A 16,513-nucleotide genomic window follows, 5' to 3' on the forward strand; every position below is an offset into this window, starting at 1 on the left:
TCAATGATTTACAAATCAAAAAGTAAGCAACAGTTCCTAAATCACTGACTAAAAATAATTCTGAAACTTTAATTTAAAAGAATTCAATAAATTATTTGACAATGAAATTACTTAATTTTAGGGAGATTGCTTGAAAATATTTGATGACATAGTACAGTATGTTGAAACATTAAAATGTTGTTATGGCATGATCAAAGAATTTCAAGAACCCACTCTTCATGAAAGGCACTTTGAGGAATTCAAAAGAATTTTCAAGCTTCCAGGGCATCTTGACAGCCAAAAGTATTTCAACAGTGAAAACTTCACCTTTTCTGTGCTGAGACAGATGGCTTTTACTGATCAACACAGCTTTGAACGAATAAAAGAAGTCACCAACCGAGCAAGAAAAGAATCCGAGTTGGAAAAAGTATTCCATTTTTCTATAATTCTTTTTAAATGTTTACTTTGATTGTTTCAAAAAGGTTAAGTGACCAGAGTTTCAGTATGTAAATAAATAGTTCTAGCCGTAAAGGTTATTTTTCAATCAATATTGTGAAATAACTTATAAGGAGACCTTACAACTTTGAAAATAGATTTTGGGATGAAGCTTTGCACAATTATGTGATTTGTCCAGATGTGAATTGAATCTTCTTTTTTTTTTCCACTGGAATTGGTGAAAAAAATATATATAAAATGATGTCCTACTTATGAAATTTGATATACAAAAACCTCTTTGAGAAATATAAAATCGGACAAATAAGTAACAGCATGAGTAAATATATATTAATGTATTGGAAAGGGTTCAAAAGCGGGCTACAAGGCTAATAAATGGACTTTCTCACTTAGACTGATTCCAGGCTTAGAAGGCTAAAAATGTACAGTGTTGAGCAAAGAAGAGACCGAGGGGACATGATTCAGTTGTTTAAATTTATTAAAATGAAAGATGTTACGGGGCTGAAGTTAAGCACTGAAAACAGGACAAGGGGTCATTGTTTTAAGCTATTTAAATCTCAGGCTAACATGGATATTAGGAAAAATTATTATTTTAGCAGGGTAGTGGAACCTTGGAACAGCTTACCGGAAGAGGTGGTAATGAGCAAAGGAGTAGATAGTTTTAAGAGGGCCATTGATCTTCACTGGGGATTGTAAATTGATTAGGACCAGTCTGGCTGGGCCCAGAGCCTGTTGCTGGTCATCACTTTTGTAATTGTATTGTATTTGTATAAATGTAACTAAATCATTTATATGTGATTTAATGGTTTATGTAATTTTCCTTTTTTTAATTTTGAATACAAATGGCTTTTGTTTTTTAAATTTCAGTCTTTGAAAACAATAGAAATTACATGGAAAACTAAAAAATTTATAAAATGCAAGGATAGAAATATATACAAAATAGAAGATATTAAAGGGATAATTTCTGCTGCTGAAGATGACCGAATGACATTGGGACTTATAAAATCTTCAAAGTATGGGTCTTTTTTCACCAGTGATGCAGAAAGTCTTGAGAAGGATTTGGAAAAGATTTTGAGCGTTGCTGCTCAAATTGAACAATTCCAGACCAAATTTAGCTATTTACAGGTTAGTGTCAAGTCATTTAGGAATTACAAACATCTTATATAATTAAAAACTGAGCATATGTACCTATGTATGTGTGTCGAAGTTACTTCTCCCAAATGCCAGGGAACTGACCATCGAACCAGTTATCGATAGATTTGTGATTTTCTCCTCTTTATGTTTGGCTATTTAACATATTCCTCCGATAATAATTAGCGGAGAGATCAATTAAAAATTGGTAATTATGATACGTGGATTTCAACATAAAATCCCTATTTTCGAAGACTTTCCTCCATTCAAATTATTATTTAGTGCTTCAACTCAACTTTCTGTAGCAATGCTATTATTAAAATTTGTAGAGTGAAAAAAATCATTGAGAAGAAAGATCTGTTGCCATTTTTTTCCTCGAATATAAACAATTAAAATTCTATCTTTTGTTTGGACGCTTTTCTTGTACTCGGGGGGATTTAAAATGTTTCCCTTCTGGTTATTTTTTCGCAATCTGCCACAAAATTTTACTGATTTTTCTTTTCCAAGCCTGATTGTTGAATACTTGACATAATTTTTATTATCAAGGTTTACCTTGCAAAGCCGTGCAACACAGCTAGTTTTGAGGTAATAAAAAACGATTGTACAAGTAACAAGGCTTTTTTTTTCTCCGTCCTGGTTGAAAAAGTAATACAGTAGAACCCTGATTTTACGTAATCCGTTAGTGGTGACTGATGATGAAAAATTCACCAAGCAGGGAAAGTATAAAATCAGGGGCAGAGGTAAAAATGTAAGCATATCATTTAAAAATTGGCTTTCCCAATGGATTAGTGAATGAAATCTGTAACCTTTACAATTTCATTTTTTAGCATGTTCTATAATAACATTTTGTTTTCGCAAATTTACTTTTTGATTTTCATTTGAAAATACAAATTCTTTTAGAGGTTTTATGCTTTGACAATAAGACCAAACTAAAACAATGCCCGAACAGATTCAAACAACTAAAAAATAATATATCTTCTAAGAAAAAAAGATCCAGAGAAAAAGTTTATGCGAGTATTATAGAGGAAATAGGATTTTGATTTGTTTTAAGAAAAACATATTTAGAGGAATTTTTCTGAAAAAGGGTAAGGTAAATTTAGGGACGAGTTAATATTAACGAATATTTTAACATCACTGCTATAACCATTTTCAATGATCACCAGAAAATGACTCGGAAACAGGGTAACATATGAAGCAGACAATGTAAAATCAGCGTTCTACTGTAGCAATAATTATGTCTAAAAAATATATAAAATTACTGGGGCAAAAAAAAAAGCACTCTCTCTTCCTGAATTTCACTAGGCTGTGGGTTAAATTTTGAGATTTCTTCTTTGCTGTTTGAGAGATGTAGCATTGTCAGTTTATATTTTCTTTATCTCAGTGTAAGCATTGATTTTCTTTAATGATATAATATGGATTTATTGAATGTATATATGTTTAAAAGAAAGCTGAGGTGAACTTTGATTATAATGTTGTTTATATATTGTTCTTATTTCTAGAATATTTTTGCTGAAAGCTCTACCCATGACGAGTTGACTGGAAAAGCTTCCGAGTTTGAAAATTTCTCCAAAAAGTGGGCGCAAATTGTTACTGGCATGATAGAAAAAGGCAACATTTTAGACATCAGTAACGAATCTGGTTTGTAGCACATCTATTTTTTAACTCTGTACTGTACTCAAAATTTGGCAAGTTCAAGGCTTTGCTCTAGTAGGAATTTGCAATTTTCCAAATTTCGCGGCAGGACAAAAATTGCAGATTTCCCGAAACGTCAATTCTGACACACAAAACAGCCTTTTAAACAATATTGTAAAAGCTGTTTCACAATTGATAGGTTTAATAAATAACTTTTTGAAAGTGTCACTGCCAATGACTTTAAAATAGAAATACAGCCATCTAAAATAAATTTTTAGCAACATTTGAAGAACAGTAAAATAGAGCAGCATTAAATATTTTAACTAATAAAAGAAAAGCAAAAATATGAACAAGTGTAACATATTTTACAAATTTTATAGAACTAGGTTAGAACATTTTGTCTACCTTCAATGCTTTAAATGTTTTGGAATGCTTTGAATATTTTTTTCCCCAATTGCTTTCAAAGAATTGCTATAAAAGTTACAGAACTACAACAAAATGACCTACCGTTAATGACCTACATTATTGGTACAGTGAAACCTCCGAATAGCGGACAGTCAAGGGACCAGAAGTTTTGTCCGTTATTGGGAGGTGTCCGCTATTAGGAGGAACTACTTATACTGACAGCACACACTTGTCTTAAAAAGCATTTAATCAATTCAAGTAATCAGTTAAAACAGTTTGACATCTCTTTTTTGCATTACAAACCTGTTTCTCAATATAAATATTTAAATCATTTACCTTAGCAACTCCTTCAGTGTCCCCTTTGCTGAGGAAAAAGTTTTTCAGTGCTTCCGAAAATTCTCTACTTTTTTTGGTTAATTTATTTATTTTATCTCGAGTATCACTATTGCATGATTGACAGTTGGGAATATGACCTTGAATATGGGCAAATCTTTTTCATGTCTAAAAATTAAACAACCCAACGAAACCACGGCACCATAAAGCCGACTATACTACCGGCGCCGGTCAGCTCAATTGCATCTCATGAGAGCCCCAGTTAGAAAAAGCGCCCAATTTCCTCTTTTTTATCGCAACTTTTGAATAGTTATTGTGTACACAATTCATTAAAATCTAAAGAAAAACGTACGTTAATTGTCAGACTGACATCAGTTTTCACTTATCTGCTTCAATACTCTCAAAACTTGCCGTAACAAAATTATGACTTTTTTTTTTTCATTTTTTGCTGCCCGCAAAAAGTACCATGTCTTTTAGTTCTTTTTTTTTTTCTGCCCCCCAACTTTTTTAAGCCCCAATCGCTGCCTCTGCCCATTACCACCCTTTTAATTCCAAGAAACAGTGATAAGGAAATGACATGGGGGGGGGATATCAGTTGTGGAGGATGAAAAGCTTTGTAAGGCAAGCAGTTACTGAAATATTCTGTGAAAAGAAAAAGAAACGGAAGTGCTACGATCGCAAGGGAAATTTTTTGTGAAATAACTGTCCGTTATTCGGAGTGAATTACATGGAATGGCCTACATTGAGGGACTGGGACTTGCAAAAATGTCCGTTAATTAGAGGTGTCCGTTATTCGGGAGTGTCCGTTAAGGGAGGTTTCACTGTATTTATAAGTTGGTCTGTAACAGCTTGTATTGAAACTATGTGCCTTACAATATGATATAATTTTGTTAAGAATTGATAGCCGAATTTTGAACATTGTTGTCTTATATGACAGGCTGCCTTTTGTACAATTCTCATAGTGTATTTAGTTAGTATTGGGGAAATTCCAGGGGTAACTAGCTGATGTTCACAAAGCAAAACAATGAGCATTTTTTAACATGCAAGGCAAAATATATGCATTATTCAAAATATTCTTTTCCTCTGGCTTATTGTATTTTCATTTTGAATTTAATAGTGCAATTGAATTTCCAAAATACATTTTGGACTATTTTTTTTAAAAAAATGTTCAAAATGTGGTACCTGACTGACAATTATGAAAGTTACATGTCAGTCAGTTAACATGTTTTTAACAACATTTTTAAATTATTCTAAAACGTATTTCAGAAATTCAATTATACCAGCTTAAAAAATACAACAATCCAGAGGAAATATATCCTTTGAATAATGTATATTTTGCATCGAATATTACAAAATGCTCATTATTTTGCTTTGAGAATATCAGTAGGTTTTCTGAGGAATCACTCATTTTTCAATGCACTGTGCATTATTGGATTTAATAGATAACCACTATTGGTTGCCTTTTGCAGGTAACGTTGATTTTCAAAGATTGGACATTAATTAATTTGTTTACTCTACTGTGCAAAATAAACATGTTTGTCTACAACTTAAAAGCTGTCATTCAGTTTCTTTGAAATTTTCGTACCTCAGAGCCGGACTAACAAAAGTCACAGTCAGTGGCAGCGATTCGAGGTTCAGTCCTCCCACTTTTTATGGTTTCTTTCTTTATTTTATTTTCCAATTTAGGAACCAAAATTAGAAATTATTAAAAAAAAACAAAAGTGTCAACATTTTCAGATTATAGTTATTTGTCTTGTATAACTGTTTACAAAACATTATTTAGCACAAGCAGTAACTTTTAGTTTATGCATTCATTGTTTAAATATTAGTAAATAAATTGTTTTACTTAAACAAGCCATATTTGCTTACTTGCTTAATGAAATTGTTACTAAGTGTTTGTGACACCTCAAAATACTTTGGGGGTAAATAATGTTAGTCTAATTCATGTCTGAGTGTTTCTTTGGGGAAAGATATTGTGTATATAATTCATCAAAATCTTAAATGTGAGTTAAGCTGTTAGATTTGCATCAATTACCACTCATATGCTCTCAAAACTAGCCTCTGCAAAATTTTGTACTTTTTTTTTCTGCCACTAAAAATCCAATAGCTTTTATTTGTCGTTTTTTTTTTACCCCCGCCCCCTCCACTTTTTAGTCCCAATCGCCGCCTTTGTTACTTTTCAGGAGAGTAGAAAACAATTGTCTGGTGCATAGAAAAGATGAGGCTTGTGTACTTTTATGCTGGTAAATTAGCTATAAAGAAATTTTCTTAATATAATTATGTTGCGATGACTTGATATGGAATAATAATCCTTACCAATGTTATAAATGCAAAAGTGACTTCGTTTGTTTGTATATTTGTTTGTAATTCTTTCACACCTTAACGATTCAACCCATCATCATGAAATTTCATGCCCTATATTCTCTTCAGGCAGAACAGAACATAGGCTACCTTTCATCCAAAAAAAAAAGCGTATTTTTGTTCCAATTCTATCGAAAATTATTAATTTGCGAGCTTCTCATCATAAAAAGTTATATTTGTTTGATTTTTGCTGCATTTTAAAACCCTTAAAGAGCTGCACTATATGACTTTTGCCCGAATTTTTGAGGGATAACTAGAACACCACCTAATTCTGCATTTTGAGTTGATTTCACAGGGGTGCCCACCTAGGAGAGATCATGCCACAGACTGAGCCATTAAAATTTTTACGGGGGTTGTTTTAATGGGTATTTTCCTCATTTTTTTGGGGGGTGGGCTCTTGCTTTTCGTGGGTCTTTGGATATTGAGGGGGGTGCACCCTTGCTCTTAGGGGGGCTGGATTTCATATTCTAGAATGAGGCTTATCTTCAGTTTTACGGTATCATCTGCAGTTTCTGTTCACAGAATTGAAATTAAATAAAGTTGAATTTCTGATTCATATCAGACAATATTTTGGAGAAGAAAAATAATGAAAACCAAACACACACATGAAGCATTAAAAAAAGAGTCATCTTTCTTTATGAAATATCGTCTGTTTCATAATCATAGTTATTTGGAAAAATTAGTGAAAACTTTTTACTTCCTTTTACAAAAAAGGAAGTATTGTATTCACGAAAAAATTTTCACTCAAAAATCGGCCTTAATTTCCATTTTTCTCACCCCTGAATGAATGTTGAGTTTCTTTTTAGACCCGACCACACGTGGATGTATGCCTAGGAACCTACAGACACCTGAAATATCCATTTTAACAACCCCCCGAGATAATTACAACAAATTTTCTCGTGATGTACGTATGTATGTGCGTATGTATCTCGCATAACTCAAAAACGATATGTCCTAGAAAGTTGAAATTTGGTACTCAGACTCCTAGTGGAGTCTAGTTCTGCAGCTTCCCTTTTGGTTCCATTTGGATGTTCCTAAGGGGGTCTTTTGCCCCTTTTTTGTGGGGGGGGGGAATCATTGTTAATTTCGATGTAAATTCAAGTGGTGTTATAATTGGGCGGACACTTGGCAATATATCGCGAGTCTTTTGGTCGCCAAGTTTTGTTGCCGACTTGCCGACAAATTTGGATATTTTTTTAAATTTTTTTTTTAAATTTGGTTTTAATTTGGCCACTGTTGGTGATATTTAGAGAGTAAACAATTGAATCGCATTAAAATTGCCAACAATGGGGAAATTACATTAAATTGGAGTAAAAGGAAGTCATGTGATGCACACATCCGCTCGTTTCCTTTGAAGATAGAAGCTAAATTTTTCGACTCTAGGTCAAGAGAGATCTGGAGTAAAAAATGATGCTTTTTCCAATGAAGTCAAAAGAAAACTGTGGGACAATTCCTTCACATTTTATTGATAGATTTAATGTAGAAAGTAGTGCCTAAATTTCAGGTAAGCTTGAAAAAGTTTATTTTGTTATTCATTTTTTGTATTTTAAAAAACTAATAGATTTAGTTTTCATGTTTTTTTTAAATTATCAATTGCTGTTTCTGCCAGTTTTAATAGCTTTTATAGCATACAATGGATTGCCAAAATTCTATTAAGTTGATGCATGTTAGTTTTAGAACTACTTTTAATCTAAGTATTTACTGAAATTTTTAAAGCATAATTTGTTGAAACATGCGAATTCATCTAACTAACAATCATCATTCTAATGGCCATGTCAACGTAGGGAGTTTCACTCCTGATGCTGGTTAATATATGAAAATGACTAAAGCTTTGGGATTAAAAAAAAAATTTAAAGAGGTCTGAATGTAAATTTTGAATCAGAAAATTGCTCTTTTCTACACACTGATGGGAAATTTTGCACCTATTTTTGCTAGATTGCCAAACATGCGTCACTTGACACAACTTTTATTTTTGAAGCAGACCGTGCAATGCCGGACAATGCAGCTAGTCTGTATTTAAAGCAGTAATAACATGAAAATTGTGATTTTTGGACTTACGTTAGTCTGGCCCCGAGGTACAGATTTGTTGCTAAGATGTTTAGTTTATTTGTGTATCTGTCTTTCAGAGATCTTAGATGCGTTAGAAGCTATGACTCAAAAAATTCTGGTGGTGCAAAAGTCCTTGGCAGGTTTTCTGGAAACAAAACGAGAAGCATTTCCTCGCTTTTATTTCCTCTCGGACGACGATTTGCTTTTTATCATTGGTCAAGGATCTCCAAAGGGGATACTTCCTCATCTTAAAAAATGTTTTGGTGGTCTGACAAATTTGGAAATTGTCGAAAAAAGAGAAGAAAAAATGGTGTGTTTTGATTTTTACTCTTCATTGAAGTAAACTAAGTAATCCAAAATGTTGATGCTTATGCTTATTCAAGTAGTTATTTTTTTCTTCAGCAAATTATTATTATTTTTTTTTAACTTTATATTTAAAAAAAAAAAAAACGATATTTTCCCTTTGAAAATAAGAAAGTTTTAGATGTTATCAGCAGTGATGGTCTCATCAATTTTTCTGAGGATATACTCCCAGTGATCTATTATGCACAATATGTGTATGCGATCATATACATAATGTCATGATGTGAAAGTTTTTAAAACTTGATGGTATACGCTATATGTTTAAAAAATATTTAAGAGTATACAGCGTGCATAAAGGGGGGAGGAGTTAAGGGAACACCACTGGTTATCAGAGATATAGTTCAAAATGGCTCTTAAAAGCCTACATATCCCTTGGTTTTAATGCATCTTGCTAATCCTAATATATTTTTTATATTAGTGTAAAGATTATGACAAACTCCTTCCTCTCCAGAAGGTAAATTATGTCTGAACTAGTGGTTATTAATGAGTTGATGCAATTAACTAATATATATTGTATTATTTGCAGATAATTACTTAAAAAAGAAATGTTCATGTGAAATTTTCTCTCAGCTCTTTGTATTTATTTTTTATTTTCATTTGTATTGCATGTACAGGGTCGACAAGAGGCCATAACAGCCTAGTTAGAAACTATGGGCTCAGCGACTTGGAAGAGCCCAGTTTAGAATCAAAGTAATATTAATTTTATAAGTTTTATGTGGAGTCAGTGACCAAAATGACTGCGGGTCATAACGGCCCTGTGCATATATCATGTGACTATACAATATAAGAGCCTTGATCATTCTTTCTTTACAAAAGTTAGAAGTCTTAGTTAAACTAATAATGGATGAAAATAATTATAAATTTCAAATTCAAAGTTAGAAACAAGGGAGGTGATGGAGAGATGGAGAAGATTTGCAGTCATAGTCAGAAATAAAAAGTAATTAAAATACTTTTCTAAAATAACAATGAAATCATTTCCTTAAGAATTTAATGGTCTATATATTGACTTAACAACAATAATTATGTTTTTTTTTTTTCATTTCTTTATTTTGTGGAAATTTTTCAAACCGTTTTGTTGGAACTTTGTTAAATTTTTTTTTGAACTATTTCCTATACATGGGTGCCCATATGGAGGAGGGAGGGAAGTGGGACTAAAGCCCCCCTTTCCTTTTAGAAACAAGAACTTCCTTGCTTTTAGTACTTTTTTCTTTGCAAAAGTGTAAAAACATCTCTTCTCCAGCCATTAATGAATAAAGTATCTAAAATGTCAGATTTTAATAACTCTAATCTGTACTGAAATCGGATTCCATGGGGGAAATATCTGAGCCCCCCCCCCCCCCTCTTCTTAAAATTTTGCAAATGGGCGCCCATGTCCCTATAAATAATTTAACCAGCAAAAGAGAAATTTTATGCCACAGATAAAAATGTATATAGCTTAACTTTTAAAAGTTTTTTTTTTTTTTTTGAAATGAGTAAGAAAGTTTAATTTTTGGTTTGAAAAGCAATGTGTAAAACTTCTCTGTCAATGCTTTTTTTTTCAGCGTGAAGTAAAAATTACCAGGCATGCTAAAGGGATGTATTCTGATTTTGATGAGTATGTTGAATTTTCAAATCCCATCCTCCTTGAAGGACCAGTTGAAAAATGGATGACAAAAGTGGAAGAAATGATGCGCTTCTCCCTTTTATCTTCATTACCTAAAAGTTTACATGCCTGCTGTCATGTACTTGGAAAAGATTTGAATCTCACTGAAGCTAAGTGGTTAAATAATTGGCCTAGCCAAATTTGCATTCTTTCAGTGAAAATTGCTTGGACAGCTGAAGTTACACATGCTATAAATGAGGTACAAGAAATGGCTGCTATTGGACCGCTGAAAAATTTGAGAAAAAAATGGGCGAGTTTCTTAGACTTTTTTTATAACGTTTGATTATTTTATTTTAATCAATTACTTCATTTTAAGCCAATTTTCAAATTGGTATTGAATTCTTTAAGAAATTCAATTAAAAGAAACGCCTTACCTCAAACAGTTTTTTTCCAACTAAACCCAGTTTTAATTTTTAACATATGTTCATGTCTTATTTATCAATATTCAATCTCTAATTTCTTTAAAAACATAATTAAAGAACATTTTACATACAGTGAGCCATTAGATCTATTGTCCTGATATCTCCCACCACCCCTCCAAGATTTGACTCTTGTATCAACAACTATTTCTTCTGTGCTAAAGGTGGATACGAGGCGTGTTTTTAAAGTAAGGTCCGTTTTGAAATAAAAAAAGAACGAGTGCAGATGGAGCAAAGAAATTTATTGCACAAAAATCTACCACCCTTACGCGATTTTTTGACATTGCTCCCGTGATTTTCCAAGCATTTGTCATAGCGTGGTACAGGTTTTTGTAAACCTATTCGTGCAAAGTTGCCGCCTGTGTAGTGAACCATGAGGACTCTTACAAGGCTTTGGCTGGGACATTTTTGAACATCCTCTGGGTCTGCCCCCACCTTGCTCGCTGCAACTTTCATTTGTTTTGACATCTAAAGTCTTTCCTAGGTGGTCTGTGGCACAACTGCAATAATGAGGTGAGAGAACATGTTACTCCATGGGTTGACTACACAGGCGGCAATTTTCTACGGATAGGTATACACAAAACTGTACCACGCTATGACAAATGCTTGGAAAATCACGGGAGCAATGTCGAAATATAGCATAAGGGTGGTAGATTTTTGTGTGCAATAAATTTTCTGCTCTATCTGAACTCGTTCTTTCTTTATTTCAAAACGGACCTTACTTTAAAAATGTCCCTTGTAATTTTTTAAATCTTACAGTCTTATATTTTTATAATTTTCATACTAGTGAGTTTGTAATGAAATTTTAATGTTGTTTTTTCAGAGGGAAATTTTAAATCAGTTTACCAAAAGGTTTCAAAATGAGCAACAAATCTTGCTTCAAATGAAGGCCATGGCTATACTGCTGACTTTAGCACATGCATGCGATGTTATTGACTCACTGATAAAGTACATGTGCAATGATCCTTCAGCATTTGAATGGCTGGTGAACTTAAGGTATTACTATGATGAAACTGAAAAAGATTGCTTCATCCATCAGACCAATGCAAAGTTAAAGTATCAATATGAATTCCTTTCATGTGGAGAAAGACTTGTTATTACTCCATTGACAGAGAGGTATGTACAGGAACTTTGATTTTTGGCATTCTGGTATGGCATTCTTGGTATGGTGTAGCGTTGTTGATTAAACTGAAAGTAGGGGTTAAATACTGAAATTGAAAAGTGTTTTGTATTTTTACCAGCCGAGTGACATACATGTTTCGTGAATTAGTATATTCATTTTTTGGGGAGCTTCCATGGCTAACAAAATAAAATAGCTAATTAGGTAAAAATGTTTATGCAAATATAAATGTGACAGTGAGCCACAGGCTCTGGGCCCAGCTAGGCTGGTCCTAGTCAGTTTATTTGTCCCCAGTGAAGATTAATAGCCCTCTTACAGCTATCCAGCCCTTTGCTTATTACTGCCTCTTCCAATAAGCTGTTCCAAGTGCCAAAATTGCTACTAAAGTAGCAATTTTTCCTAATTTCCAGGTTAGTGTGAGATCGGAATAGCTTAAAACAATGACCCCTCATCCTGCATTCCGTGCAAAAACTTAACCCATTAATATCTTTCATTTTGATAAATTTTAACAATTGAATCATGTCTCCACTGACTCTCCTTTGGAATTGAAAAAAAAAAAAAATTGGCCATAGTAACAACGATGAGTTTACAAAGGAATGGGATTCCTTGTTGGACAAAGCAACCAACTGCTCGGCAAATGTCCAAGTGGTTGGTTTGCTTCCCAGATATGGAGTTCATAAGAGTTGGTTAAACCAACGGGCTAGGTGTATGAACCTGGTACTCAAGGAAATTTGCGTTAAGCGTAGTATCAGGTTTATTGATGTGTGGAGTAGATGTAAACGAGATTGGATTGCTAGGGATGGCCTACATCTGAGCTCTACAGGGGTCAAAATGGTTAGTGGTTTGGTTTTAGAGGCTTCAGAATCAAAAAACTAAGTTGGAATGGGGGGCATGGTTTAAGGAGCAGAATTCGAAAGGGTACTAACTATCGGGATTTTAGTAGAAACGGAAATAGGGTGGCTAATAAGAGAAAAGATTTTAACAGTTGGGATTCAAACAATCGTGCAGCATTAAATAAAAGTAAGATGGGCTTACTTAAGGTTTTTTATACAAATGCTCGTAGTATTAGGAACAAGATGGAAGAATTGAAAATGCATAATTATAGACGAGAGGTTGGATATTATTGGAGTTACCGAGACATGGGCTACCGAAAGTGATGATGATTTATTGTCTATTGCTGGGTATAATTTGTTTAGACAAGATAGAGTAGGTAAAAGAGGTGGTGGGGTTTTATTTTATGTCAGAGACACTTTAATTTGCAATGAATTGGTAATTAATGATAAACCTAATGAGATTGATATGATTTGGCTGGAGTTGATTAGTAATAAGGGCAAAAAACTACGTTTGGGGAATATTTATAGGCCACCCAACTTAAGCCAGGGTCAAGACGAACAGATGTTTAGTATTATTAGTGACATTTCTAGCAAGGGGTCAGTCATCATAATGGGAGATTTTAATTTTCCAGGAATTGATTGGAATAATTTTTACCATAGTAATAGCAGAGAAGAGGAATTTTTGAAAGTAATTGGTGACTGTTTTTTAGATCAAATTGTAACTCAGGGTACTCGACTGGACGTGATTTTGGATCTAGTTTTCTGTGATATGGAAGGTTCTGTTCAGGGGTTATGTCTAGGGAAACACATTGGAGACAGTGACCACAACAGTATTAGGTTTGGGATTAAATTTGATACGCACAAAGTAGAGAATTTTAGGTTTGTGCCCAATTTCAGAAATACTGATTTTGTGGCACTTAGGCAGAGTTTGAAAGCAGTTTTTTCTTCTGGATTGGACAATAGCGATGTGAATCTTCAGTGGGCAGAGTTTAAGGAAAAGCTAGCAAAAACGGTTAGGGATCATGTTCCTTTTAGGAGAAAGGGTGTCATCACTAAAATTTGGCCAATGTGGTTCTTCAGGGAAACTAAAGACGCTCTAAATTACAAGCAAGCTGCTTTTCATAGGTTTAGAGAAACAGGTCACAGTGCAGATAGGCTCCAATATTGTAAGGCAAGGCGTAAATTTAAGTATTTGGTATGGATTCAGAAAAGAGAGTTGGAGCAAAGACTGGCAGATAACATAAACAGGAATCCCAAGAGGTTTTTTGCATACGCTAATTCGGGGAAAGTTCGAAATAGTCATATTGGGCCACTGGTTGATGAGCACGGAATTTTAATTCAGGACAATAGTGATATTGCTAATGTTCTTAATAACTTTTTTTCGAGTGTTTTTAACGATAACTGTATCTCAACAGTTGACACCAACAAGACACAAGCTATAGTACAGCTTGAGGACTTTGTATTTTCCAGGGATGACGTTTTACTTCATTTGAAAAAAATTAAAGAGACTAAGGCTCCGGGACCTGATAATATTTATCCAAAAATTTTAGTTGAATGTGCGGAGGAATTAGCAGATGTAATCGTAAATATTTTCAATGCTTCCTATAACTCGGGGACAGTGCCAGAGGACTGGAAGCTGGCTAACATTACACCGCTCTTCAAGAAAGGGTCTAAAGGGAGTGTGGGAAATTATAGACCTGTGAGTCTAACTTTGGTGGTTTGCAAAATTTTTGAAACATTGATAAAAATTAAGATAGTAAATTTTCTAGAGACTAATAATCTATTGACTAGTTTTCAGTACGGTTTCAGGAAAGGCAAATCTTGTGCAACTAATTTATTACATTTCTATGACAAAGTTACCATGGCTTTGGACAATAAGAAGCCTGTAGATGTTGTTTACATTGATTTTCAAAAAGCTTTCAATAAGGTACCGCATGTTGCTCTACTTAGCAAATTAGCTGATATAGGAAAGGGGGGAAGACTTTCATTTGGGTAAAAAACTGGCTGACCGGAAGGAAACAAAGGGTAGTTGTAAGGGGAAATTACTCTAATTGGAGTGAGGTTTTAAGCGGGGTTCCTCAAGGATCAGTGTTAGGGCCTGTTTTGTTCATTGTTTTTATGAACGATATTCACAAAAATATTTCTGGGAACATGAATTGTTTTGCTGATGATGTCAAAGTTATGGGGACTGTAGATAATGAAGAACAAGCAAAACAGCTGCAAGAGGATCTAGATCATATTACGGAGTGGGCTGATAAATGGGGTATGGCTGTTAATGTTGGGAAATGTCAAGTGCTACATTTAGGGCATGGAAATAAGTGTACAAGTTATTATTTGCAAGGTTCAGTCATTAGTCAGGCAGACAAAGTTACTGATCTGTGGGTCTTAATAAGTCAGGATTTAAAGTTTAGCCAACAGTGCACCCCACCTTCTTGTATGTTTGGGACTAGGGGCGGCATTTTAGCATTTCATTTGGGGGTTTGATTTTCTTAGATACGAATTACCTCAGTATGGAACAAAACACATATTGGCTAACAGCAAGTAATCATGATATGGGGGAGGGGAAGACTGCGTAGTTTAAGAGCCGCCAGAAAAGACATTGGTTGATGCGAGATATATTTTTCAAAAATAGTATGTATTTTTGAAGAGTATCTATGAAAGTTTACTATGCGTTGAGCAGCTGAAATGCGTTTCTAGCGGAAAAAAGTGATAAACGCTCATCAAATAGGCACACTTAAAGTATGAGCGTAACAATGAATGTAAAATACCACGGTATTTTCTTGTGAAAATCATGCAGCCACACCACTGCACCGGCCTCTCATAACCATCGTTACGCAAAGCACACAAGAACGAGATATTTAGCCTATAAGAGTAAATTACTTTTTTAGTTAAAATTAACCATGATTCATTAAGTTTTTTCTTTATTCAAAAAACGCAAAACACTTGCTCATGTCAGGAAATGTGTTGAGTTTCATCAACCATTACGGAGAATCAGCAAGACTTTTTCTTGAATATTGATTTACGATTTACGTGGATTGAATTTGCTCATTTTTTATCATTCCTCTCGAAAAATTTACGGATGCGACCGCCTCCTCTCGAACCCCCTAGTTGCCGCCCCTGTTTGAGACTGACATATAAAGATCCATCCGCTTTGAGTGTACGACTTCTTATCAATTCATAAACTCTTGGACCTGGTCTAGCATCGAATAGGTCATGCGGAATTACCCACAACAACAACAACACAGTTAATCATCTTTATGGTGTGTTGAAATGACATGATGAAATCCAAAAAATAATGATCTGAATTAAAACCTGTAATTAATGTCTTTTTTTTTTCTTTGTTTTTTGCAATAAAATTAAGAAACGTCTAAGCAACCGTGGCAATTAGGTGCGAGCAAGTAATTTTATTGGGAAAGTAATTTTTAGACATTTCATTTCACAGTCGATAAAATGAGCTGTATCAAAAATTTCCTGACGCTGTGGCAGAAATTATCATCTACCAAGTTCATAAGCTCTAAGAACTTTATTGATTGCATTAAAAAACTTAATGTTATAAATTTGTAAAAAGGTGGATGGATAACCGGATCAAAAATCCTTGAGTGTCTGATATTGCTTTTCTGTAGTTATTCTTTTCGAAAATTTGACTTTAAATGTTAAGACTTTGACTTGTGCACAGTCCAAAGACATTCCCAGAAATTACTTTCTGAGAGGATTCCTTCAGTTCCTCTCCCCTAAATATTTCCACAAAATGAATTATTTCCTGATTAAATGGTAATTATGCGATTGCAATGCA

At 33.9% G+C, this 16,513-nt stretch overlaps 1 protein-coding gene across 1 annotated transcript in view; it reads left to right on the top strand.

Moving 5' to 3' along the window:
- Positions 1-325: 325 nt before the first annotated feature.
- Positions 326-16,513, top strand: part of LOC129229736 (dynein axonemal heavy chain 2-like) — a 146,147-nt gene continuing 129,959 nt past the window's right edge. The window contains exons 1-5 of the mRNA XM_054864103.1: positions 326-406; positions 3,063-3,201; positions 8,421-8,653; positions 10,248-10,598; positions 11,591-11,883. Coding sequence (XP_054720078.1) covers positions 326-406; positions 3,063-3,201; positions 8,421-8,653; positions 10,248-10,598; positions 11,591-11,883 — 1,097 coding nt within the window. The remainder of the gene's footprint in view (positions 407-3,062; positions 3,202-8,420; positions 8,654-10,247; positions 10,599-11,590; positions 11,884-16,513) is intronic.

The sequence above is a fragment of the Uloborus diversus genome, chromosome 9 (genome assembly GCF_026930045.1).
Source record: "Uloborus diversus isolate 005 chromosome 9, Udiv.v.3.1, whole genome shotgun sequence".
NCBI classification, from domain to species: Eukaryota; Metazoa; Arthropoda; class Arachnida; order Araneae; family Uloboridae; genus Uloborus; species Uloborus diversus.